Below are 26,162 nucleotides of genomic sequence, written 5' to 3' on the forward strand. Positions count from 1 at the left end.
TTTATGTACTGTCTATGACTGCTTTCATGCTGTAGTGGCGAAGTTGAGCAGTTGAGACAGACCATATGGTCTGCAAACCCTAAAATATTTACTATCTGGTCCTTTACAGAAAGTTTGCTGCTCCCTACAAGTAGATAAGATATAGGTGGGAAAGCATTATTGATAACTATTAAAGAAATGAAAATGAGATATTTATTATAGTTTGGGGGGGTCAGTCATAGAAGGGTTAAAGAGGAGGTTAGCCTTGAAGGAATATAATAGGGAGACCATTATTAATAGAGAGGAAGTGAGGGGCCATTCAAGGCTGGAACAGTAGTTCAATAAGACACAAATGTGGCTTGTCCTTAATCATGCTTTTCTAATTTTTCCTCGTTAGCCAAGAAGGATCAGGAAGGTGGAGAAGAAAAGAAATCTGTGCAAAAGAAAAAAGTAAAAGAGTTAAAGGTATTGGATTCAAAGACGGCCCAGAATCTCTGTGAGTAACTCTGTGATCCCAACTATTTGAAACGTGAAGGAGTTCTTCTAAGAACTTAGTTCTGGTGGATCCAAGGTCCCTTGATATGAAACTTGCATTTGTTGAGTTCCTGCTGTATGCCAGGCATTGCATAGTGAATTTCCGATATCTTGTTGAATCCCTTCAATAGCACTGCAAGGTTGTTACTGTCTGGCTTAATGTCAAGGAAATGGAGGCTAAGGCTTTTAGGAATTTGCCTAGTCATACAGCTAGTAAGAGACAGGTCTGGCATTTGAACCTCAGGTTTTCTTTTTTCAAAGCCCTTATTATTTTCATTGCATCCACAGAAAATCTACCACAAATGTTCTAGGCACTGTACATTTTCTTCTTTCTTACTTTCTTTTAAGTATTTCCTTTAAATGCAGGCACTGGCTTGACTTCAATTAAATCTAAAATAACTTTGTGGTTTAGAATAAATAATGTAAATCCTGTACTTCTCAGAGCAGGATCAGTAACTCCAAAGAGTTCTGTTCTGAACTTGCTACCCCTACTCATAACTCAGATTGGTGGCAAAATTTCAGATCAGAAATTCCTCTGCAAAGTTGATATAGGTAGTACTTATTTGATGATCAGGATGGGTGTTCATTTTTTGTTCATTTTGACTGTTGATCTCCCTACTTTATGCTGAATAATATAGATGTAAATACTTGTTCAACAAATGTTTGAGGGTCTGCCGTGTTGCAGGCTCTATTAGGCACATACTAGGCATGTGTTCCAGAGAGGAAAGGGTATGTATTTCATAAAACCCACTCACAATCTTGTGATGTGGCTGTTGTCCCCATTTTTCCAAATGAGAAAACGGAAGTTCAGACTTTGTGACTTGCCCAAGGTCACACAGGTAGTGAGTGTACATACCCATAAGTGAAGTCAGTGATACAGTGAGAACAGTAAGCCTTACATTGTTCTTGGTGATGTAATCGTAGATCATTGACAACAAATATTACTAAATAGTGTCTGTGGGTGAGTCCTTTTATGGAGACTAAAGTAAGGTGAGATAGTTCCTCTTCTCAAGATTGTGTCTAGGAGCATAAAACATGAGAAAATGTTACAAGACTGTGGGATAGTACATTGTTATTTCCAATTGAGTGATATCCATATGGAAAACAGAATTCAGAAAGAGAATTGAGATTAGTTTAGGGTAGGATGGTCTAGTGATTCAAAATTTAGTGATTCAAAAATTACTAAGTGCCTCTTATGTGCTGGAGATACAAAGCTGAGTAAGGCATAGTCCTTATCCTCATGAACGGTATGTCTGGTATAGACAGAAAAGTACATATTGGTAATAGCATGGATTGATAAGTGCTGTGATGGAGGTGTGCTAGGATGCTAATGAGAGCACTAGGAAAGGGAGCATCTAAATCAAGTGGGGGGAGGATTGAAGGGAGCACATCCTAGATGTCATTTAAAGGAGATACTGCTTAAACTGAGTTGAAAGAACTATTGACAATGAAGTAAGTGAAGGGTGAGGGCTGGCTTGTTTCAGGAGAGGGATCAGCATGTATGAGTGCACAGAAGCATGAGACAACATTGTGCAGTTTGGGAACTGTAAGTAGTTGAGTACAGCTGAGTAAAGGCCATATGTGGGGGAGCGGTGAGAGAAGAAGCTTTCAACAAATAGATAGAGGCTACATCATAAAGAATTCTGGCAGGCTTAGGCTGTGGAAGTTATTGAAGGGATTTTAATCAGGAAGGTGATACAACCCTATGTAATTTGGGGGAAGGCTACTTCAGCAGTGATTTTGAGGCTGAATTGCTAGGGTAGGGGAAGACTAGGCAGAGGGTAGGAGAAGACTAGGCAGAGATATCATTTATGTTATTCCTTTAATCTAGGTGAGAGGTGATCAGGACCTGAAACTAAAGTAGTAAGAATGAATAGGAAGGCAGAAGATATAAGAAGATAGAATTACTGGAACTTAGTGATTGACTGAGGGGATAAAGAAGGTGTTTTCTTGGGTTTAGATCACTCTATAGAGAGTGATACCATCTACTGAAATAGGAATATCCAGCAGGAGCACATTCTCTGTCTTTTGGGGGAGAAGTGGTAAGTAGTGGACATGAATGAGAGGTGGCAAGGTGGGTAGAAATAATTAATTTTAGAATAGAATTTAAGATGCCTGTGGGACTCGACCAAAAGGATGGGTGTATTAGGCATTTGGGTGTAGAAATCAGGAGGAAGATTTGGCTGGAGAAAGGAATTTAGGGGATAGCATTTGAGTCATAGTTGAAGCCCTGAGTTTGCTTTGAAGGCCACTGATATTTCAGGGGCAAGTAAAAAGAAAGGGAGACCTCAAAGGAGGCTGGAAAGGAGCAGCAAGAAAAATAGTATGACATAGTCCTAAGAAGTGGGAGTAGTCAGCAGTGTCACATGTAGACAGGGGTAAAGTCAAATCAAGACAAGACAGCTATCCTTCGGATCTGGCATTAGGAAAGTGAGTAGCCTAAGCGAGAATAATGTCAGTACAGCATAGAGGTTAAGAACAGAAGCTCTGGAATCCATTTGTATTTAAATCCTGACTCCAGCCCTGCTTGCAGTGTGACTTTGGATTGTTAGCTTAACTTCTTTAAGTATTAGTTTCCTTTTCTATCAAATGGGACTAATAATACAAACTTATAGGGATATTAGGAATAGGGTTAAATGAGATCATGTATGTAGATTGTGTTTAAGGTGCTATGTCTTACATGAAGTATACACTCAATAAATAGTTGCTATCTTTTCATTGACTTTGTGGGGACAGAAGAATAAATGAGAGCTGTGGAAAGTGAGAAAGAGTAGACTTGTATTTTTAGAACGTTATAAAGTGAAGGAAAGAAGTAAGTTGGGGGGCCGGCCCCCTGACTTAGCGGTTAAGTGCGCACGCTCTGCCGCTGGCAGCCCGGGTTCGGATCCTGGGCGTGCACCAACACACCGCTTGTCCGGCCATGCTGAGGTGGCGTCCTACATACAGCAACTAGAAGGATGTGCAACTATGACATACAACTATCTACCGGGGCTTTGGGGAGAAAAAGGGGGAAAAAAAGGAGGAGAATTGGCAATAGATGTTAGCTCAGGGCCGGTCTTCCTCAGCAAAAAGAGGAGGATTGGCGTGGATGTTAGCTCAGGGCTGATCTTCCTCACAAAAAAAAAAAAAGAAGAAGAAGAAGTAAGTTGGTAGTTAGAGGACTATTGGGTCAAGGAGGGTTTTATTTTAAGATAGGAGAAACTTGATTATATATATATGCTGAAGGAAAAGGTCCATAGGGCCACCTGTTCTGTTGAAACGTGAGGAAAGGATGAGCGCATGGGTATAGTTGCTAGTAAGCTTACAGAAGTGTTGGCACAAGTTTTCTTCTAGATAATTCCAAAATAGTCCTTACCCAAGCCTTTTCTAGTCTGGCTCCAGCTGAGGGCCCCCAATGCTCAGCTTGTTAGTGGCATAAGAGAAAGCTTAGCAAGTAATTTGACCAATAGCTTCAGTTTTTCTCAGTGAAGATGAGCAAGATCTTAGAACAAATGGGGAAGTGGTGGGACAGTTGGGAGAATGGGGATATTTTGGAGAAGCTGCCAAGAGAGTCAGAAGAGTGTGGGCTAGGGACACACAGAAGGATTGCTAGGCAGCGCCATAGCCACAGCTATTGTTGGTGCCACTACAGATTTGTAGATTCTGATCTGCAGTGTTCATCAGCCCAGGTGTAAGAGAAGAGAAACGAGATGGCTGGACTAACCAGGGACTGGAAGGAGAAGGAGAAAGAGAATAGGAATAGTAGTAATAGAAATGGGAGTAATGGCAGGGAGTGAGTGAGGTGATAGACTGTTGGGTCAGGGTTAAATAGAGAAGGCAAAGTAGAACTGATCCATTGGGAAAAAATGGAATGGTCAGCTCTCTTGCCAGAGAGAGAGAGCACCCTGATGAGGTTGAAGGGTCAATTTAGAGATGAGTGAGAGAGAGATGGAAAGCTAGGAAGTGTTTGTTAGTGAATGGGCTATTGCAGTTTAAGAATCAGAGCATTTCAAAGCAGTGGCAGCTTTGAGGATGGAGTCATGGGAATGGGGAACTAAAATAGAGTGGGGTGAACGTCTTTGATGTACATAGATAGAGAAGATCAAAGACTTCCTGTGTGAATGAAGGCAAGGAGTCACAGAGGTTGTAGAATGTGGTGCTTGGAACAATGTGGGTAGTGTGAGACAAATGTGGGGATTAATGAGAGAGAAAGGTGGTAGGTGGGAACCTTAAACACTGGACCCAGGAAGTTGAGTTGTAACTATATAGGCAGTGAGGAGCTGGTGGAGGTTTCTGATAGTGACTTGAAAAGAGCACTCTTAGGAAAGTTGTCCAGCATAGGTTTGTAGGATGGATTAGAAGGGGGAAGAGTCTGAGAAGAACATGTCTTTATATCTCATTTTCTGGCAGCAATCTTTTTGGGTTCCTTCCGCATGCCCTATCAAGAGATTAAGAATGTCATCCTGGAGGTGAATGAGGCTGTTCTGACAGAGTCTATGATCCAGGTAAGCAGCAAGGTCGTTCTGCTGGAGCTGGCTCTTTGCATCGCTGTGCACCAGCCTCATCTCCTCTCTGCTTAGAGGAAGCGGCTCCTCCTCTAGCATTGTTGACTTAAAGAGTGCTAGCTTTGGGTAAGCTTCCATCTCTCTGGTGGGCAGGTTGTTTCTGGTATATTCTTTAAAAGTCCTGCCATCTCACTAGCTACCTCCCCAGCCCATGTTTCCTTCTTAGTGGTCCTTGGGCACAGTGAGGGACTGACAGGAGAGTAGAAGAGCTGTTTAGGCTCAAGGTGTCAGCTCGTCCCCCTCAAACTGAGATAGTCTCTTCTCTCTTTCAGAACCTCATTAAGCAGATGCCAGAGCCAGAGCAGTTAAAAACACTTTCCGAACTGAAAGACGAATACGATGATCTGGCTGAGTCAGAGCAGTTTGGTGTGGTGGTGAGTGAGGCCTGTGGCAATAGGCCCTTCTCCAACCCCCTTGCACCCCCCTCCTTGAGAGCAGCCAGAGCACTTGATCCTTGCCTCTTGTCTATTCTGAACTTGTCTTTATCTCTCTCTTCTCCCTACTCTGGAACTCAGATCCTCCCAGAGGAGGCTCAAGCCTGTACCTTCTTCTTACCTCCCTCTCCGTTGACTGTAACGGAACTGCTTGTCTTCCCCACCAGATGGGCACTGTGCCCCGCCTGCGGCCTCGCCTCAATGCCATCCTCTTCAAGCTACAGTTCAGTGAGCAAGTGGAGAATATCAAGCCAGAGATTGTTTCCGTGACTGCCGCATGTGAGGAGTTGCGAAAGAGCGAGAACTTCTCTAGCCTCCTGGAGCTTACCTTGCTTGTCGGAAACTATATGAATGCCGGCTCCAGGAATGCTGGTGCTTTTGGCTTCAGTATCAGCTTTCTCTGTAAGGTGAGCTAGGGGGTGGGAGCAGGATGACAGAAGGGAAGGCTGCTGGCCTCTGTGAGCCCAGTGTGACAAACTGCCGTCAGCCTGAAGTGATCTCGGGTGTGTCAGGACTAACAACTTCTTCTCTTTCCCCAAGCTCCGAGACACCAAGTCCACAGATCAGAAGATGACTTTATTGCACTTCTTGGCTGAGTTGTGTGAGACTAAATATCCTGATGTCCTCAAGTTTCCAGATGAGCTTGCCCATGTGGAGAAAGCCAGCCGAGGTGGGCCAGGTTGGGGTGAAGCTAGAAGGTGGTTCCAAGGCCCCAAAATCTCTGCATGCAGAGGAAAATAAGACATGGTCTAGATTTTGATCATTTTCAGTTCAGACTATTTTAAATAGAAATGGGAGAGGCTATAGGCATGATGTCTAAGCTATAAGGGAGTAGTATCAGACAGAAGAGAGGTCTCCATGTAGAGAAGTGGGAAGCACTCTTTCCCTTCCTAGGGAAACACCAAAAAACAACTGGAAGAAAGACAGGTGTTTTTAGTCTAGGTTAACAGTTTTTCTCGTTCAGAAAGCATACACTGGATTAACAGAAACCAGGCCTCACCATCCTGGAACTAGACAAAGAAAAAGCAGCACTGAGTAGAAATGGGAACAGATTTCTGCCTACCTCTATATTTCTTTGTATATCTCCTTCCTCCCAAACCCTGTTCTCTAAAATGAATGAGACCAAGATCCCTGGGAATTTCATAAATTCTTGTTAAATTAAATGAAGCCTCTCTTCTTTTCTTAGTACTGTACAGCTTGTGGAGGTTGGAGGTTCAATCATCAAGTAATTTATGGTTTCACGGGAAAGATGTGTGAAGCAACTAGAGAGTCCATGAGAGAACTCAGATAGTTAAGTACCAGCTGTAGGTACAGGCTGAGCTGTGCCCTGCAGGGCAGAAGCTAAGGCTCTGGAGATTGGGTTTAGTAAGCTCTTGCTGTCTGTTGTTGTGTTTTCTTTAGTTTCTGCTGAAAACATGCAGAAGAACCTAGATCAGATGAAGAAACAAATTTCTGATGTGGAACGTGATGTTCAGAATTTCCCAGCTGCCATAGATGAGAAGGACAAGTTTGTTGAAAAAATGACTATATCCTTTCTTGAGAGGAGGGTAATTGCTCCCTTGGAAGGGAAAGAACTTCCCGTGGGGGGACGATAGGACAGATCTAGGTGATATACAATTTTTCCCTCTTCAAAAAATTTTTTTTCATTAAACACATAGTTCTTAAAAGCATTCTCATTGTTGTGGCAAGGGAAGCAAACCATGCAGATAAACTAAAAGTCCCCCTTGATCCCTTGCCCACTGCTCTGCCCTGTCTCCACTACACACACCATGCACATATTCCCTTTTCCCTCCTCTTCCCAAAGGTAACCACTGCCACTGGACTTCTTTCTGATTTGCACCCTTATGAATTTATTTTAAACAAAAATTGCATTGTATTGCTTTTTGCACATAATATCTCTTAGCCTTGTTTCCATAGCAGTATATGCAGAACAGCCTCTTTTTTAATTGCCACCTCTTATTCTATAGAAGTACCATGGTTTATAGTTTACCATTCCCCTATTTTGAATTGTTAGATTGTTTCTGGTTTTTGCTGTTATAAACAGTGCTGTACTAAACATTCGTGTGCATGCCAGTATGCATCTTTGAGTATTCCTCTGGGCTAGAAAAGTGGGTCTGCTTCCTGGTGTCCTTTACTCTTTGGCTGCACAGCTTTGTGAAGGATGCGCAGGAGCAGTATAACAAGCTGCGGATGATGCACTCTAACATGGAGACCCTCTATAAGGAGCTGGGCGAGTACTTCCTCTTTGACCCCAAGAAGCTGCCTGTGGAAGAATTCTTCATGGATCTGCACAACTTTAAGAATATGTTTGTGGTGAGCAAGAGATACCTGCTGACTGAATCTTTTGTGGACGTTTCTCATTTTCCACTGGGCTCATGTTGCTGCTGGGTATGCATACGTGTGAGTGCATACGTGTTCATCTTTTTTCCCCACAGCAAGCAGTCAAGGAGAACCAGAAACGGCGGGAGACAGAGGAAAAGATGCGGCGAGCAAAACTAGCCAAGGAGAAGGCAGAGAAGGAGCGGCTGGAGAAGCAGCAGAAGAGAGAGCAACTCATAGACATGAATGCAGGTAAGAAGTGAAGGCAAAGGGCTGGTGGGTTGAGACAGGAGCATTTGGAAGGCTTCTCTGTCTGAAATCTAGAGGCCAGAGAGAACAGCTCATGTCGGAGCTCGACTCCTGGCAAATGATTGTTGGCAGCCTCCTACCTCCAAGATCCTGATGCTGGACTTTAACCCCACCTCAGTTACATGCACATTCCAGTTCTCCACGCTCAGTCTTTTCCCCTCCTGTGCTGGTTCCTGCATTATGTCTCATCTCCTTAGTGATTTTAGTATTGCTGTAACACTTACTCTTTTCTTGTCTATCCAAAAGATCCTCTGGCCTGTTTTCATATCCTCTATTTAATCTTTTATTCTTTCCCCCAAAATATTTTAATGGCATTTTATATCTTTTAATGGTGACTTGCCCTCCCTTTCTGCTTATTTCATGGAGTACTGTCCCCAGTACCTCAGCACAGTTGTACATACCTATCAGATTGTAAATGGATTGAAGTTCTGGAAAAGGGGCAGGGGAGCTGGCCAGCTTCTTTCTTTAGCAGAATCTCTTTTTCACTACCAGAAGCATGTCTTTGTTGAAACATATGGCCTCAATTACTGGCTCTCTGTTTCCTGTCTCTGCTTCTTTCCTGCTGCTGATTCCCTGCCCCCTCTGGCTGCTCTCTCCATGGGCAGCGGAAATACAGCATACATTGTGCATGGCACTGAGCTGATGCCACCCTTCTTGAACTTGAGGGGCTTCCAAGTGAAGGGGTTCTCAGGGCTGCCGGATCTGGCAAGAATCAAAGTGTTTTACTGAGTGAGCTCAAGAGGCAAGGGCTGCTCTAACACCTCTTGCTCCTGGGAACTTTTCTTTGGCAGCTCCTGTTGTGGTATGATCAGGGACCTGAAACAGCAGGAATAGCCTACATTTCTATTTTTCTTTATACTTTTCTGGGAAGCAATTCCCCTGCCCTTACTCCAGTTGTCTATAAGCCACAAACTGTTCTATTAAAGCCCACACCAAGTATCCTTCACCTCCTCCCAACTCTCCCCAGGCCTCTAGGGTTTGTCCCCAGGTACTGTCCAGGATGCAATGGGGAAAGGTACATTCCAGCTGATATGCAGGATGAGGGCTGCACCCAGTCATCAGGTGGCCCAGCCCATCTTGCCCTGGCCCAGGTCTCCAGGGCAAGCAAATGAGGTTAGAATGTAGGTCAGCTGCACTGGTGATGTTCAGCCAGCAGATGGCGCTGGGAGCAGTGAGCCCAGCCTTGTAGCTGGCAGCCTACTGGCTCCTTGGGATTTCACAGTTTCAGATTTCACCACCCTGAGCTGTTGCCATGGAAACAGAGCCAGGCTGGAATAAGGATTCTACATTAACTCTTCGTATTCCAGCCAGGATGCTCCTCTTAGATGCAGAGCTGGCTTTGGGAAGATGCAGCCACTGGCGGCAGTACTTAAGTAAAATGCACTCTTGACGAGTGGTCTCTCATCTTTCCTCAGCCCTTTTCTGAAACCGGAACCAGGCTCTCCACGAGAGGTTTATGTAAATTGAAGTGAAACACTTTAGGGTAAAGAGAGAGTGATATAGTTCCTTATTAATTTCATAATCCCAGTCTCTCTACTTATCCTGGTCTTGGAGTTGGGCAGTTCTGCAATTCTCTGTGCTAGTCCCACTTGGGATGGGAGGGAAGGAGGGTACTGCAGGAAAATATCCCAAGGTTTGCAGGGGTAGTAGGCAATGAAACCTTTTTGTTTTAACCATTTTAAAACAGACACACGTAAACGTGGGCTGTGAAGCTTGACGTTGAGCCCTGTCTGCTCTGAGCCCCCAGCCACTGTGGGCAAGGGGAAGCCAAGCAATAGCCATGCGTTTTGTATGGGGCTCAACACATGCATTCCGCTTGGACTGAAGAGCTTACATCTCCATCTTTGTTCATGACAGAGGGCGATGAGACAGGTGTGATGGACAGTCTTCTAGAAGCCTTGCAGTCGGGTGCAGCATTCCGACGGAAGAGAGGACCCCGTCAAGGTAAGTAAGCAAATAGAGCCCAGCCTGGGTGTTGAAGGGGTGAAGCCTCTCTGCTCCTGGTCCTGCTTGTCTTGGGCTGAAGAGCAGGTAATGATGTTCTGAGGGTTTAGAAACTTCCCCACAATAGTCCTTGCATCTAGAGTGGATTATCTACTCCTCTTCTTCCCATGTTAGAAAGTTCTGACTTGGAGAACTAGGGCTTGATGGACTGACAACAGATCAGTTACATTTGATTCTTCTTGCATTTTCCCCCATTCTTGAAGCAGAAACCTGGAACAAGGGAACCATCGTGCAGGACAGAGATTTGGGTAGACATTTGAGTGTATGAACAAAAATTGACCTAAATACAATATTGTACATTAGATGTAGAAAATACAAAGAAAAAAATAAGTCAAGAGTCCTTAATCTCAACTTCACAAGCAGAAGAGATATAGAAAGAATGCTAGAAAGTATCATGTCCTATAGAGAGATCCCCAGATGTAAGAATATGGAGGAATATCTCAATGGAAGGATTGTGCTGTGTATGAGAACTACCTTTTCCTTGAGTGCAGTTAGCCTCAGCTGTTCTTGCCTTCCCCATTTACTGCCCCACAACCTCCTCTCCCGACCTTCAGAAGATTTAAGTGGGTTATACTGAGCCAGAGCCTCTAAGAAGAATTATGGGGATAGGAGGACAAATGATCCAGGCATTTGTATGGGGAAGGATCAGTGGATAAGTTTCCTTTGAGGGAAGTGGACAGTGGCCAAGAGACTAGTCCAGAAGAAGGTATAGCCAAAGCTGCCCCTCCTGTAGGGTTGACCTGGACCCTTGTGTCTGGTAAAGGCCCTTTGGGGCTAGGAGTGATGGCTTCTTTTCTAGGGTGAAGGGTGGGAATTATAGAATAGGTGGCATTAAGGATTTCTACTTTTTTTTTTTTTGTGAGGAAGATCAACCCTGAGCTAACATCCATGCTAATCCTCCTCTTTTTGCTGAGGAAGACCGGCTCTGAGCTAGCATCTATTGCCAATCCCCCTCTTTTTTTCCCCCCCAAAGCCCCAGTAGATAGTTGTATGTCATAGTTGCACATCCTTCTAGTTGCTGTATGTGGGATGCGGCCTCAGGATGGCCAGAGAAGCAGTGCGTCGGTGCGCGCCCGGGATCTGAACCCGGGTCACCAGTAGCGGAGCGCGCGCACTTAACCGCTGAGCCACGGGGCCAGCCCCAAGAATTTCTACTTCTGAGGGAGTTAAAGCTATGTTCCCTCCTGGTTGGTGCATTCTCTAGACTTGTTTGAAGTGAGCTTCACTTTAAGGTTATGGTAAATAGGAGTTATGTGGCTTGCTTTAGTCAGTGCTTAGCCATTAACACAGTGGTATCTGTAGGGCCTATAGTACCTGTCACAGCTTGGAAAGGGGACCTTAGGATCAAGGGTATAGAGCATGCTAGCCCACATAATCTCAGTGCCCTAGCCCAAATGTTGTAGATCACTGTGAGTTTCATCTGTAATGGTCGACTGCCTCTTTCTTCCAATACTCTGAATATCTAGAGGGAAATGCCCTTTCGAGGGCTCTTGTGTATGGCTTCAGAACCTTCCCTAAACAGAAGAATCCCTAGTTAGAACTCTTACCCATTTTCTAGCATCCTCTGAGTACAAGCTCTCTAGAGGGGAGGAGACGTGAGTATGATGGCCTTAAAACTTCCCAGGACAGAGCGTTTAGTCATAGATCAGTGTTTGGGTAGAGCATGCAGCTAGTAGTATTTCTTTTGTGTTTAGTCTTTAGAGGTTTTGCAACATTGTTTCCTACCCACCATATTAGGTGATGTGGCCTTACAATAAGCCTTTCTAGCCAAACAAAAGTATGTTGCGTCTCCCTGTTTTCCTCTGTCCTCTCAGCTAAGTGCCAACCTGCATCAGACTTTTGGTGGGGAATTCCCTTTTAAGACTCTTCCTGTGGAACTATGCTGGAATCCCAGATGCTTCCTATACACAGGCAGCCAGACATCAGTGGCTTCCCTCTGCTGGGGAGGCCCCTATTCCACCTCTTCCCAAGTGGGAAACCAGGACTCACAGGCAGAGGAAGCAGGGATTTGGGTAGAACCTAGCCTTCCAGCAGAGGTTATTACTAATTCAGCTGAATTAGTCAAAGTACTGTTTCGCAGTGCAAGAAGGAATAGGAGAAGACTTATGCTAGGGGATATTGAAGTGAAAAGAAGATGAAAATGAGAACTACATTCTTTTTTAATTGGCTCCATTCTGTAGTCTTATATTTCTGGGCTTTGGGTTCACTAAACACACCTGAACATATCTGGGAGAATCTCTCAGGGTAGACATTTCTAGTTACTCTGTTAAGCTTTTTAGACCTTGGTGCAGTCACATCCTATAAAGTCATGTGGCCTTACATTAAATGTAAACAGAAGGCTAGGCATCAGAGTGCAAAGAGCATAGGACTAGGTGGGGATCAAAAAACCCAAAGTCAAATCTAACGCTGATGCTGTCTAGGTTACCTTAGACAAGTCTCTGGGACTCAGTTTCTTCATGTATAAGGTCAGAGTTGGGCTAGAATGGTCTCCAGGGTCCTTTACAGCTTTAATATTTTTTTTGTACAGCAACAATAGGATTAAGAGGAGAAGAAGAGAAAGAGGCTGGACCCAGAAGGCCTCATTCTCAAACTATCTCAAACTATAAAGGCTCTGATAATGTGGGTTTCCCTCAGTGGCTACTGACTTAGCTAGTCCACCCCTTGTTTGGCTGCTTCTGACTGTTCCTCCTAGCTAATTGCTTTGAGCCAAAAAACCAAAGCACTATCAGTTAGACCTGCCTCACAGCCCTCCTCAGTCCCAGAGGCAGCTGTCCCTGTTCAAAGACACTAGCCTTTTCCCTAGGAATTAAAGGAATGTTAAAAAAAATCTTCTGGTCTCTGGAGACCTGAGGGAGTGACCAGTAAACAAAGACCCATTGAGGAGTTGGAAGAGGAGAGTTACTATCAGGGCTGGTTCATTAAAAGTGACATGTAAACTGCTGTGATCCACAGGGTGTAGGAGAACAATGGTTTGAGTGTCAGGGGGAAGAATCCATGTGATTGTATTACAGCTACTATTTCAGGCTGATGCTTGAGTCAGCTTGTGGTTTTAATGACTCAACTTTATCTCCATGTCTGAATTGTGGCCTCTTATATACAGCCCATCTGATCAATGGGATAAAAGTCAAGGGAAGAAAGAAATTCATCTCCTTCTTGCTTTCCCTCCCTCTGCCACTTCCCAGCTTCTCTGTAAGCTCCACCTCCACTAATAGAACCTCAGAGCTGGGAAAGACTCTACAGAATAACCTCCTCATAGGTAACAGGAATTAAGACCCAGATAAGGCCTTGCCCAGGTCTACAGAGCTGGCCAATGATAAAGCCAGAGCTGTAGGCCACTTTTGTGAATCCAAGTCCAGGGCTATTTCCACTAAGCCTGTGTGGACAGGAGATGACAGTGACTCCTCTGTGTCGGCCAGAAATATTCTTTCATACCTTCCAGCAAGGAGAGCCGTGGACATGGAGAAATTGCTTTAGGGGTTTTCTGGTGACCACCTGTCTAGAGAAGGTTAAGAGTATTTCCCATACCACCACTTATTCTCCCTCCACTTTTGTAAAAGTAGGACAGGAATTATAATTAGGAGAGTTTTAGACAATAATGAGTTCTTCAGGATGGTAATGATTGCCCCATCTGTCCTAGTTTCCTCTTCCCTAAGGAAGCTTATTAACAAGAGCACTTCCTCTGTAATAGTAGTTCCTAGCCTGTGTTTTATAAACGTCTTTTTCCAAATCACTAACCTTTTTCTAATTCATCTCTACTAGTGTTATATGGTTGATGTTGCTGGTGTTTTTATCCTAGCCCACCCATAACTTCTAGGAATCTGGTTTCAGAGAGCTTTGACCAATGTCTCAAGATTGTTCCCTTCTCCCCACAATCTGTGGGATTGTTCTCATATGAGTTAATAATCCTCCCTGATACCATAAAGTCAAAATATGTATCTGCTTCTGCGGCTACTTTCCCATAGTCTTAATAAGTCCCCAAGTCAGGGAAAGGAGGGGAGAGGTCACTTTGTCCGGATTGTTCAAGCTGTTCAGTATAATGGTGGCCCTGAAGACAGAGTGGGAGCTGGGATTCCTTGATTTTGTTCATCTGTTCCCAGTTCTAACAAGAGCTTTCTCGTTTCTGATTCTGACCTTTGGCCACATCATGTCCAACCCTAGTGTACCTACTTCCTAGGCTTAAAAAGGAAGTTTCGGTTTTCTCCCCACCTGCCATCCACTATTAGTTTTTATGAAATCTCTAATGCATCAGAAGCTTTTTGAATCTAGAAAAATCTAGAAACACTGCTTGATTAGGTACAACTGGTATCTTCTTAGTTTGGAGGAAGAAACCAAAGAGAGAAGCAGCTTAAGTCACACCACACTTGAACTCTGATTTTTCCCATGATGCCCAGGATAAGCGTCCCTGAAGACCCAGTGTTCTTTTTCCTGGGGTCTGGAGTCAGAAATTATTTCAACACATATGCATCCCTTGAGGTGTGCGCGTGCGTGTGCGCGCGCGTGTGTGCGCACACACACACAAATAGTGGCAGTATTTTCTCAACTGCTGGAGACTGAATTCGAAAGAGCAGTACAGTGATATGAAGCCACTGCCTTTCCAGACATGAGAAGCAGGGTCTTAGAGAAGGGAATATTTCAGAAAAGAGTAGAAGCTAAGCCGGTCTCAGGAATATTTTGCTAGAGAGACTAAGAAGGAAAATAGGAGAAGCGTATACATGTAGACCATCCTAGTCACACTTCCATGGGCTCCTTTTCCTCCCTGTCAGTCACTGAGGCAGTAGTATGTGTTCATAATCCAAGGAGTGGTTTGTGTGAAACCCCAGGGTCTAGGCCACACACCTTCTGCCTGTAACCAGATGAGCCCGGTGCCTGTCAGCCAGGGTCTTCACTATTCTTTCTCCTCTTGTTAGACAATCCCTTGTGCCCCTGGGAGGAGGAGGAGGAGGAGGAGAAGGAGTCCTATACATTGGTAACCTGTGGGCATGCTGTGTTCTCCCTGCTGACCTGTGGGTAGCGTCTGCCGTGTGAACACAGGGGCTCTGGGTCACGTTTCTGCAGAGAGGCTGACAGCCCTGGTGAAGACCTGGGCCCTCTGACCCTGTTTGGCTTTTGCCCTCCCTAAGGCTTTTTGCTGGTCTAAAGAAGGCAAAGGTGTTCTGAGCGCTTTGTTCTCTGGCTCCTCTGGACTCTTCTTCCTGCTCATGTCCGGCAGCTGGCCCGCCCTGCAGGCTTCAGTAGGAGCACTGGGCTTCCTTCATTACTCCTGCTTCATTAAGGCTTAGGCACTGCTTTCCCCACTCAGCTTTCCCATGACCCAGCAAGCTGTTTTTTTTTTAACAGAGACATAAATCACATGCTTAAAATTCACCCTTTTAAAGTATACGATTCAGTGTTTTTTGGTATATTTACACGGTTGTGCAACCATCACCACTCTCTAATTCCCGAACGTTTTAATTATCCCAAAAAGAAACCCCATACCCATTAACAGTCACTCCCCATTCTCCCCTCCTCCAGCCCATGGCAACTACTAATCTACTTTCTGTCTCTGTGGATTTGGCCATTCTAGACATTTCATAGAAATGGAATTATAGCATATGTGGCCTTTTGTGTCTGGCTTCTTTCACCCCAGGCAGACAGCTCTTTGTGTGCATGTGGTCCATCTGTGCTGCTTCTAGGGCATGGGGAGAGGCAGACAGTGTGAGATGGGCATGGTCCCAAGGGACTGCCTTCTTGTTGAGGATACTGGGGCCATAAATCTGGATTCCATAAATGATTATGAGAGTCTTGGGGACGGCTCCCAGCAGTTAGAACAGAAACTCATGGATGGATTGGCTCTTCTCTTCCAGTTTAGGATGGCAGCTGGAGCTTCACAACTCCTTAGCCCACTGGGCTAGATTTCTTTGTAGAGGCCCTCCTGGCCATCCTGGACCCCAGCTCTGCCTTCCCCAACAGACCTTTCATTGCCCCGGCCCCACGCACATACACACACTACACACCTTGTAGGGCTCTTGGCATTGTATCACAGCTGCTACCCTTGACAAGGTGGGCAGGAGCTGGGCATGTGGGCCTCTGGGGAGAGGGAGGGAGGATTGGTGGAACACGTGGGAGTGTGGCATGCATGTGATGTCACTGCGTGGCTGCCGCTCCTCTTTGCAGGAGTCCCCCTGGCAGCCTGCGGAAGGCCTTCCTCTGCTTGGGACAACCCTCCCCGGGCTGACCGAAAGTGGTTTTGGCCTAGGAGCTTCCTGGGAAATACCAAGAAGACAAAAATAATACTGTTTACTATGCCTGAGCCTATTTAATTCCAACGACCCTATGATGAGAAAACATGTTGAGTATTTCATGTCTCTTAAAGTTACATAGCTAACACTTGAACCCCATTCTGTCTGTCTAGCTGTATTCCAACCTTTGTACTATTTTCACACAGGAAAGCAAGAGCAAGGCTTGTACTCCTGCCTGCACTGTACTCTCTTATATTTTCTGCCCCCTCAAAGGTATATATCACATGTTCTTGGATCTCTGCACTGACTTCTTCAGAATAAGGGCCTCTGTGAACTGGACAGGGCAGCCACGTTTGCATGGCTTCTAGCTGAATGTCTGCCATAGAATTTGAAAGGGATTAGAAACTGGACCTTCTGTGGACAAGATTTCTCCTGTCTTCTCTTGCAGCCAACAGGAAACCCGGGTGTGCAGTCACATCTCTGCTAGCTTCGGAGCTGACCAAGGACGATGCCCTGACTGCTCCTCCTACCAAGGTGCCCAAGAACAGTGAGGGCGTCCCCACAATCCTTGAGGAAACCAAGGAGTTGGTTGGCCGTGCAAGCTAAATAAGCTAGGTCCTGTGGCCACGGCAGCTCCTCAGTGGAGCCCCAGACCGTCCTGCCCTGCAGCGTGTGCCTAAAGGGTCGCGGAGATGTTCCTCTGGGGTGGCCACTCCCACCACCCTGACCCTGTGTTTCTCTCTGGCCTGCTGCTCTCTGTACATCACACACAGCTTCAGCTGCCTGGAGGCCAGAAGGAAAGGGCAGTGTGGGGGAGGCCTGAGCCCAACCCAGCCAGCCCTGGCTGCTGTCTTACCAAAGCAGGCTCCGTGTTTGCTGCCTTAACCCTAAGTGTCTCCTCTCGGTTACTCTGAGGCCTCATCTCAGACAAGGCTCCGCCTGCTTTCTCAGCCCCTGCCTCTCCAGTGGGCTTCCCCCTCAGTCAATCTTGCTGGATTTGTGCTTCTCCTTTGTGGTTTCTCTGGCCCTGAGAACAGCATGGGGCTTATGAACCTCTGGGCTACATCCCTCCTTTCACTGCTGTCACCTCTGCTCTGCTCTTTCCTCTCCTGGCTGTTGTTATTTATTACTAGTGGTGTGGCACTGGGAGTTGCTTCTAAGGAAGTGGGGAGCAAATCCCACCCACCCTCACCCCACCTTCCTGGGAAAGGCCTCCCCAAACAAAAAGGACCTGGACCACTTTATCCGTTCCACAGTGGCCTAGGCCAGAGCCTGTGGGCGGGCGGGCAGAGCATAGAGACATCATGGGACCCGGCCCCAGCCTGCTGCCATGCTTTATGCCCTTGCCTCTCTGGACCCTCTGCACCAGCCCCAGGCTTCTGAGCCACGGTCCCTCCTCACGCCCTCCCCACGCCCTCCCCAGAGCTTTGGTGCATCTTATCTGGACTATGGGCTGTATGGTGACCATCTCAACACCTCACCCTCTGTCTCCAAGGAAATGGGAGGTGGAGCCTCCTGGCTGAGAAATTGTTTTGCAAATGGATCTATTTTTGTATGAGATTTTTTTTTTTTTTAAAGGAAAATAACTCTTCCTTCCCCCTTTCCCCTCCATAATGTGAGAGGGTTTGATGGCAGGTTCCAGAGTCCCTGGGATTTCTCCCCATAGGCCCCAATCCTGAGTAAGCCCCTGGACCTCACCTCAGCCCTCAAGCCTTCTGGGCCTTTGAGGCCAATGCAGATTCTCTCTCCCAGCATCCATTTCTAGGGCAGGAGGAAGCTCTTCTCTGGTTGAGCTAGACCAGGCCTAAGAGTAGTGGGAGCTCTGAGACCACCGAGTTTTTATAAATGTAATATATTTATCAAGCCAAATGTGCAAATGCTAACTGGACATTCTGGGGAAGTGGGCATAGGGAGTAACCCTACACATCCTACCCCTGCTCCCTTCTGAACAGGGGGCAGGCCAAACTGTTCGGTGGTCCCAGCCATAGGAAGCTGGGATTCTCTGGCTCACGGTGACACTTTGCCCTCCTTGTGCTCCTTTGAGCCTGTCCGCCCCCCACCCCCAGGTAGGAAGAGAGAATGGCACTTTTAGGGCTTGGCCCGGAATTATAGTTGTTAAAGCAAGGGGGAACTTGGGAGATCTAAGGGCGGCTATAGGGAGGCCTTGAGACCAGGAAGGAGGGTCCTGTTGCCAGAGCCTGTGTGTGAAGGGGCAATAGCAGCTCCTTTGAGCTATTCCCAGGAAGACTGTGGTTGCAGGGGGCCTGCTGCTCCCCTAGATCCCCTCCTCCTCCCTGCTGACATCTAGGGCTTTGACCCTTTCTTTTTTAATCTACTTTTGCTAAGATGCATTTAATAAAAAATTTTAAAAAGGGACAAAATGCAAACCTATTTCCCTCGCCTCTTGGGCTTCTGGGATGTCATCACCTCCGTTTGTTGGGTTTGTTTCCAACTGTTAATAAAGCATTGAAACAGAACGGCCTTACAGCCTCCTTTATGAATTTCTCAGCTATTTTCCTTTCACTCTTGTCCAGGCTCCTCCACTCTTGTCCTGCCTCAGATCCCTGGTTGACCTGGACAATCATTGTCCAAAAGTTTAAGGTGCCCGTTATGTGCCAGACAATTTGGTTGCGTGCAGGGCTGGAGATGATTAACACATGGTGGCTTCTGTGCCCCCACTGGCCCTCCATAAAGGAGTAGGGCCCCGACTCATCCTCCCTGCTTTCCGCATTGCTGCCTCTTGGCTTGGAACCCTTGTCTTGAACTCAGTTCTAGCTCCCCGCCTCCCCATGCCCCCAGATGTCACTCATAGTTTCCTGGCAGCACCTGTGCCTCTTTTGCTGCGGGAAGCATCTGACTTCCATTCTCTCACTCCACTCCACCTTATGGTGGCCACAGACCACATTCCAGACTAGAGGGCCTTGCACTGGGGTGGAAACCTGATCTTGCCCAGCAGAGGTCAGAAGCCAGAGGCCATGCTCCAGATGACTTGCTGCTCAGAGCCATACTTGTTTGAGCACGTTGTGACCTGCACAAAGAAACCTTACAAGCTATGAGCAGGCCCAGAATAGCCAGGGAGGGGTCTGGAGAGGACCACAAACTCATTTGGGCAGGCTCTGGAACTGAAAATAAAAACCTTTTAAATAGGCCTGGAGCCTGGGCAGCTGCCTCCCCAGTATGGCTGGGGATGTGGGGGTGGGCTGCCTACCTCCTCCCTCCCTAGCCCCAGAGGCCACGCATTTCTGGCTCAGAGCTTTATGGGCACACATACCAATTAGGGGACCAACCACAGCTGCTCATGCGCTCTGCCAGTCTGTTGCTGCGCCTGGAATAGAACCCAGGTGCCCGGGCACCCTGCCCTTTACAGCCTGGCTCTCAGAAGCAAAACCCTGTTTCCATCTCAGCAACCGTGCACACCACCCTTCCTCCCACGCAAGAAAGTCGCCCCCCAGATGCTTAGTTGGAAGGTTTGGTTTCCATGACAACAGACTTCAGGAGCTGGCAGACTGCATGACCCGGCTCTGAGAGACTCTGCAGAGAGGAAGCCCAGAGACAGCCTCCTCCCGCCCTGCGGTTGGGCTTACCCTCGCTGACCCTCCCGATAACCCCAGTGGGTCTCTCTGTCCTTCCGCCCCTCTCGGTCTTGCCTCCCCCTCTGTTTCCTGCAGCTTCTCTGGCTGCAGCAACCTCAGAATCCCACTGTGGTTCGAGGAAGCAGGCAGGAGGCGGGGAGATGGGCTAGCCCAGGAGTGGAAAAGCACGGAGTGGGGAGAGAGGAAGGAGGGAGGGCGAAGCGGGGAGAGAGGAAGGAGGGAGGGCGATGTGGGTCTTCGGGCAGTCTCATGTCCTGCATGCCCTTTCAGTCCCTTTGACACTCCCCCCCCCCCCCCCGCAAGAAAACGACGAGACCTTCCATTTCCTTGGCTTTGCTGCGCAGAGGCGAGCGGGAAGGTGAATTCCAGATCCGGAAACTGAGGCCCAAGCTATCCACTCGGCTTTCGGAGAATCGCCTCCGACATTCCCTCCCACTCCCGCGGTGTTCCCAAACCCCCTACGCAGCAGAGGTGGAGGGGGGCAGGCAGAGGAGAAGCCATCCTCCTCTCGCGGGGGGGGGGGGGGGGGGGGGTATTTTAGCGGGGAAGGGGCGGGAACTAAGGAAATGTCCACCGCCCCCTCTCCAGCTCTGTTTGCCGCGCGCCAACCCCCTCCCGCCCCCGCGCCCCGGTATCTTCTGCCTGGAGACTGGCGCTTCCAACCGGAACGGAGACAGCCGCAAGCATACAACTGCGCACTCAATTGCACACTGACACGCCGCGCTCAGAGATCCCCTCGCCCACAACGGTCCCGCAAGCCGATTAACACACAACGGTATACAGATCCACAAGCACAATTACAGTCAATCGCACACTATTACATATGCACAGCGGTGTTCCAAGCATGCACAGCCACATTTGACAGTCATACACAGACTCCGGGCAATGACACAAAACCAGGACGCAAACACAATCGTCCCTCCCCATCCCGCTTTTCCAGCATACACTTCTCAGCTCATCACTTCATCCACACAGGCCAGGAGCCTACATCTCTTACACAGAAACGTTCAACCTTTCAGAAGAAACTTTTTATTTTTTTTTTTCAAAGAAAAAAAGCCATATAAATATTAGAGTATAAAACTTGCGTGAGACACAGGAAAGGAGTGGGGTGGGAAGCTACGTGGCTATGCGAAGAAAAGCGCTTACAGGAGTCAGTACACGGGAGGGGGCCACCGCGGCGCGTGGACACAGCACAAAACACAGCACAGGCCGCCGCAGGCAGATTGAAGGACAGACGGCTGCGCGGACGCCGGCCGCTGCCCACTCGCCATCACGGAAAAGCACACCGCACTACACAATTGGCTATTCTACACCAGCCGAAAGAGGGAAGGGGCTCTACACTACTGTAAGGGCTGGGGTGGGGTTCTCGCGCAGCCCCGCAGGATCAGCGCGACTCCGGGGCAGAAGAGGGTGGGTAGAGGAAGGTCTATGCACAAGGAGGCACTGGGGGACTTTAACCAGGCTCTGGCCACTAGGGGGTGAACTGGAGGCCTGGGCAGTGGCCTTCACAGAGAAGAAATGGCACCTGGCAAGGTAAGGAGGGAGGCTTGGGGAGTGCAGGGGCCCTGTGGAGAAGCCTTGATCCTGGGCTGAGACTTTCTGTCCACTTGGTCCCTGCTCTAGCTCCTTGCCTCCCCAACCCAGGGACCAAGAATGGCGTAGTAGGCCCTCTCTTCCTGCTGGGGCCACACTGATCCTTCCACCAGCGGCACCTCTGGAGTACCCAGCACCCACAGAGGCCCCTCTGACCTCTCCAGGGGACCTGGTCCCAAACCTGCTCAGAGCTTCCTTGGACTGTAATGCCAGTTTAAATCCATTGGTCCTGGTAGCTCAGCCCAAAGCTGGCTGCCTGGGCTGAGCCCTGTATGTGGTAGACAAGGGTCCAGCCTGGTGCTTGGTTTATGGCTGGAATTTGGGGATCTGGTCAGTACCCTGGGGGCGTACAGAGCCTCCTGCAAGACCCAGTAACTGATGGGTCAAGCTTCATCCATCCCCCCCATCCACATACACACCCTTCCCTTCTTTATCTTACCACCTCATACTGTCTTGGAACATGCAATGGAGTCTCTTGTTTGGGGAGAGGGAAGTCACAGCATGCAGTGGGAACATCAATGAAAAACAAAACAAAACAAAAGACTCGTTCCCAGGGCATTGGGAAGAGGCATGGTAGCAAAATGCCCTCCCTAAATCCAGCAAGCATCAGTACCATGGGAATGGTGACCGTGTCTCCCAAAACTTGAGCTTAGTCTCAGGCTCTGGAAGGAGGTGAAGGGACTGGCACCAAACCATGCTTTGGGGGAATTTAAGAATTGAAGGAGAGGCCAGGAGGTCATGATACCCTTCCAACTCTTCAGAACTATGGGCCTTTTTAGGTCACCTGGTACCTCAACACCCCAACCACCTTACTCAAGAAAGAAGAGCTGTTGAAGGAGTGAGGTGGGTGGGGATGGGTAGGAGCGAGGCAGGGGATGGATGGGCCTGATTGAATTTGGAAGATGGAGGAGTTCAGCTGTAACTAAAGGGGATGTGATAAATGGTGTCTACACTAACCCTGCTACCCCTATGGGCACAGCAATTGATTGGATGGGGGTTCCCAGCAGAACTCCCTTTGCATATTCAATCCCCTGGGGGCAGAGAGGGGGGTGTTGACTGGGCACTTGTTTCTGTTTCCCAAGGGGAGCATGGCCTGGGCCCCTACCAGTATCCTGGGGGTGAGCCCTGAAAATCCGAGGCCTGGGTACAGGTAGGGAGAGGCTGGGCTGGTTGGGGAGGGAGGCTGCCCTGTGGCTCCGGGCCTGGCCTCCACGTTATTTCTTCTCCTTCTTGCCCGATTTCTTCTTGTTGCCATTGCCACCTGCCGGGGCCTTGCCATCCCGCTTGCCAGCTGCGTTGGTCAGTGTGGCGTTGCTGCCGGGGATGTAGACGTTCTGGCGGTAGTCAGGTACGTGCTGCAGGGTGAACTGCGGCCCGTAGCGGGCACTCAAGCCCATGGTGCCGGCGCCCCCTCCCAGGGTGGAGCTCCCATCAGCGGCTTCTGCAGAGACACAGAAAGGTCAGGGGCTAAACTTTGGGGCCCCAACCGTCACTCTCATAGCACAAGCAGTTAATGAATGCCTACAAAGCACCCCGCCCTGACAGCGCTGGTGCTGAGCACTGGAAATATGGTCTCCATCCACAAAGGGCAGAGATAAGAGGCTCCAGGCTGAGATGGCCTAGGTTTCATTCCTAGCTCTTTTACCTACTAACCGTGACCCGGGGCAAGTCTACCTCACCTCTCTCTGTCTCCTCAGTTCTCTGATCTGTGAAATGGGGATAATAATAGTATCTCACCAAGATTATGTATGTAAAGCACCTGGAATGGAGCTGCTAGATGGTAAGGGCTTGACACATGCTAGCTGTTATTTCTCGCAGGGCTGAGACGTGGCTCTCAAATCCCAGCCCTTCTCAAGGGAGCCTCTCTGGTTTCCACACTAGCCCACGACTCCCAGCGGGCGGCGACCACGGTTTGTGCACCCGCCTACCCTTCTCAATCGGTGCTGAGCACAGAGCAGGTATTTCGTAATCCTGTCAGTCAGGAGGGGGCGCTCTCCCAGGCCTTCATTTCACACAGCAATTGGTGCCTACTCTGTGCCATGCACTTGGCTGGCATCACGCACATGCATGATGGCCTTCAACCTCAACACAACCACCCAGTGAGGTATGTGGTATTATCATCACTTTACAGATGAGGAAAGCAAGGCTCAGAGAAGGTAAAAGACTAGCCCAAGCCTATAGCAGCCAGTGCAGATTGGAGCAGGGGTGAGGCCTAAGTGTACCCAAGTGTATGCTGTAGGGTGTAGTCACTGCCACCACCCACAGCTTGGACCTGCCTCACTGCTCTGAGGGTAAAGCAGGTGGGAAAAGATGGTGATGAGCTGATGAGTGGTGTTCTATGAGTCTGAGAAGATGATGGTCCTGGGGCCAGATATCTTAGGTACAATGCAGACACAGGCTCCCAGTGTCAGAGCGAGGCGACATCAGACAGCGCCTCCAGCCCAACGTCCCACTGTACACAGGAAGAAACTGGGGTCCAGAGAAGTACAAATTCTGGCCGTAGCTCAGCATCACCTGGGAGCTTGTTAGAAATGCAGGCTCAGAATCTGCCTTTTAGCAAGATCTCCAGGTGATGTGTATGCGTATTAAAGGTGGAGAAGCACAGAAGTACCTACCTCATTGGGTTTTGTGAGGCTTAAATGAGACAGTGCTTCACCCAGTGCCCAGGCACTTGCTAAGTGCCCACGAAATGTTAGCTGCAGCTGTTATCATCCTCCTCTTCCTCCTCACCATCATCATCGCCATACAGTGTCATTACTTTTACCCTATGTGCTCCCTGACTGGGGTAGTGGTGGGGGACCAGGAGTTCTGACAACTCTGGCTCAGATCACAAGGGCTCCTGCTGGAGTCCTCTGGCAGCAGGAGGGTTAAAGCCCCAGGAATGCCCAGCCCAGCTGGCAGAAGAGCTCTCCTCCCCGCCTCCTTCTACCCCCACCTTAGACCCTGGGAGTGGGCAGAGAGGGTGACTAACGCTGGAGAGGCTGAGTAATCCTGGGACATCAACCAGGGGTTGAGAAATAGAGAGACAGGAAATATTTTCAAAGAACAGCACAAGATTGGGGAGGGACATAAGGGAAGGAAAGGAGAGATGAGCCTCCATCTTTCCGCCTCCTCCCTCCAGCGCTCAGGTTTCTAAAGCCTCCATTTCAAGCCCCAAATCCCAGGATCTGAGAGCCTTCAGGGGGCGGGGAAGAGGAGTTGGGTGGGAGGGAGCAGTTGCCCACTTCCTTCTCTCCTCCCTCAGGCTGGTCCCCTCCCCCACCCCTTCATTCCACTGACATTTCTCTGTTTTCCCTAATTAACTCCAGGAGGGAGCTGGGTCCTCGACTGCCCGCCCCCTCCCATCCAGCATTCTCTCTTCCAGCCTAGGAATGGAGGGGTTGGGGGAGGGGCCCAGCTCCAGCTTCAAAGAGCAAGGACTCCAGACAGATTTAGGAGCTAAAGGGGAGACCTCAGAGGTGCCAGACACACACACACACACACACACACACACACACACGAAGCAGAAAGGGAAAGAGAGGAGGACACACACACACACACACACACACACACACACACAGAAGGGAAGCAGAAAGGGAAAGAGAGGAGGGCTTGACTGGGTAACTGGAAGCCAGGCCCACTCAGATCTGAGGAGCACCCAGAGTCGGTGAAAATGACAAAGCCAGCCCTTGCCACCTCTTCCCCAGAAGCACGGGCCTGATGTTGGCTGTGAAGTAGGGCTGGACCAGGAGAGAGAAGATGTGGAAATCCAGAGTGTAACTGAAAAAGGCTGACACTTGTGTTCCATCTGGTCAGCCCTGCCACTAAGGAGCTGTGTGACCTTGGCTGAGGCCCTGCATGACTCAGGCCTCAGTTTCCCTATATGTAAATCTGAGGGGGAGAAGTTGGATTGCAGGCTCTGACCTTCCGTAGAATCAATTCTCCAGCAGCCCCTCCTTCTACGCCCGCAAGACCCACATCCGCAGGGACCAGGATCTTCCCTTAGTCCCAGGAGAACAGACTTTGAAGAGCAACAAGAAAGAATTCGGGCATCCTCTGGCTTGGAGAAGGTGGGGCGGTGCTGGCCTCCTCTCCCGTGCCAGAGTCCCCTCAGGAAAAGGAGCACCAGAGCACCATAACCTCCCCCCACCCCCCATCTTTCCCTCCCCACCGCAGCCCAGGGCTGAGGCAGCAACTCCAGAGCGGCCTACGGAGGTCTGGTCAAGCTAGACCAGAGCCAGCTGAACTGCAAACCACAGCCTCCTTGAGAGCACACCTCCCCCAGATGTTTATTTAAAAAGCTTCCCAAGTGTACTTACTCTCCCTCTTACTGACTCCCCCTCAGCAGCTCCACAGGCCTGGCTGGGCTGGACTCCAGGAACATCTTTGGCTCCAGGGCCAGGAAGCGAGTGTGAAAGTGAGAGTAGGGCCTGACCCTGCCACCTCAACCCTTAGGGGCCATTCCCCAAGGCCCAGGCTTACACTTGTGTCAGGCCCTGTGTGGGCCAGAGGGGTGGAGCCCTGACAGGGGAGCCAGCCTTCGGTGGCCAAGGAGGGTTTTGGGCCATAAATACTGATTCCATTTCTGTTTTTCAAATCTGGATTTAGGCTAAAAAGCCTGCTTCCTGGCCTTAGGACTCAAGGCCACAAGAGCTA

At 48.7% G+C, this 26,162-nt stretch overlaps 2 protein-coding genes across 16 annotated transcripts in view; one reads left to right on the forward strand and one right to left on the reverse strand.

Annotated features, from left to right (window-relative positions):
- Positions 1 to 316: 316 nt before the first annotated feature.
- On the forward strand, positions 317 to 18,818 carry LOC147917238 (protein diaphanous homolog 1-like). The gene is given in 11 exon segments (XM_087429647.1): positions 317 to 368; positions 371 to 475; positions 4,903 to 4,997; positions 5,330 to 5,431; positions 5,659 to 5,898; positions 6,032 to 6,161; positions 6,893 to 7,017; positions 7,640 to 7,804; positions 7,927 to 8,062; positions 9,977 to 10,063; positions 16,790 to 18,818. Coding segments are annotated over 11 exon segments (1,380 nt in total). The 5' UTR covers positions 317 to 331; the 3' UTR covers positions 16,948 to 18,818.
- A 2,129-nt stretch (positions 18,819 to 20,947) lies between these two features.
- Positions 20,948 to 26,162, reverse strand: part of LOC101404335 (protocadherin gamma-C3) — a 145,117-nt gene continuing 139,902 nt past the window's right edge. For 13 of the 15 annotated variants that reach the window (XM_087429653.1, XM_087429649.1, XM_087429650.1 and 10 more), the window contains exon 4: positions 20,948 to 22,968. In XM_087429653.1, the coding sequence (XP_087285779.1) occupies positions 22,742 to 22,968 (227 nt within the window). In that variant the 3' untranslated portion in view covers positions 20,948 to 22,741. The remainder of the gene's footprint in view (positions 22,969 to 26,162) is intronic. The other 2 variants (XR_015551939.1, XR_015551940.1) reach the window with 1 other exon arrangement.

Source organism: Ceratotherium simum, chromosome 4, assembly GCF_057802395.1.
Source record: "Ceratotherium simum simum isolate JZ-2026a chromosome 4, ASM5780239v1, whole genome shotgun sequence".
NCBI classification, from domain to species: Eukaryota; Metazoa; Chordata; class Mammalia; order Perissodactyla; family Rhinocerotidae; genus Ceratotherium; species Ceratotherium simum.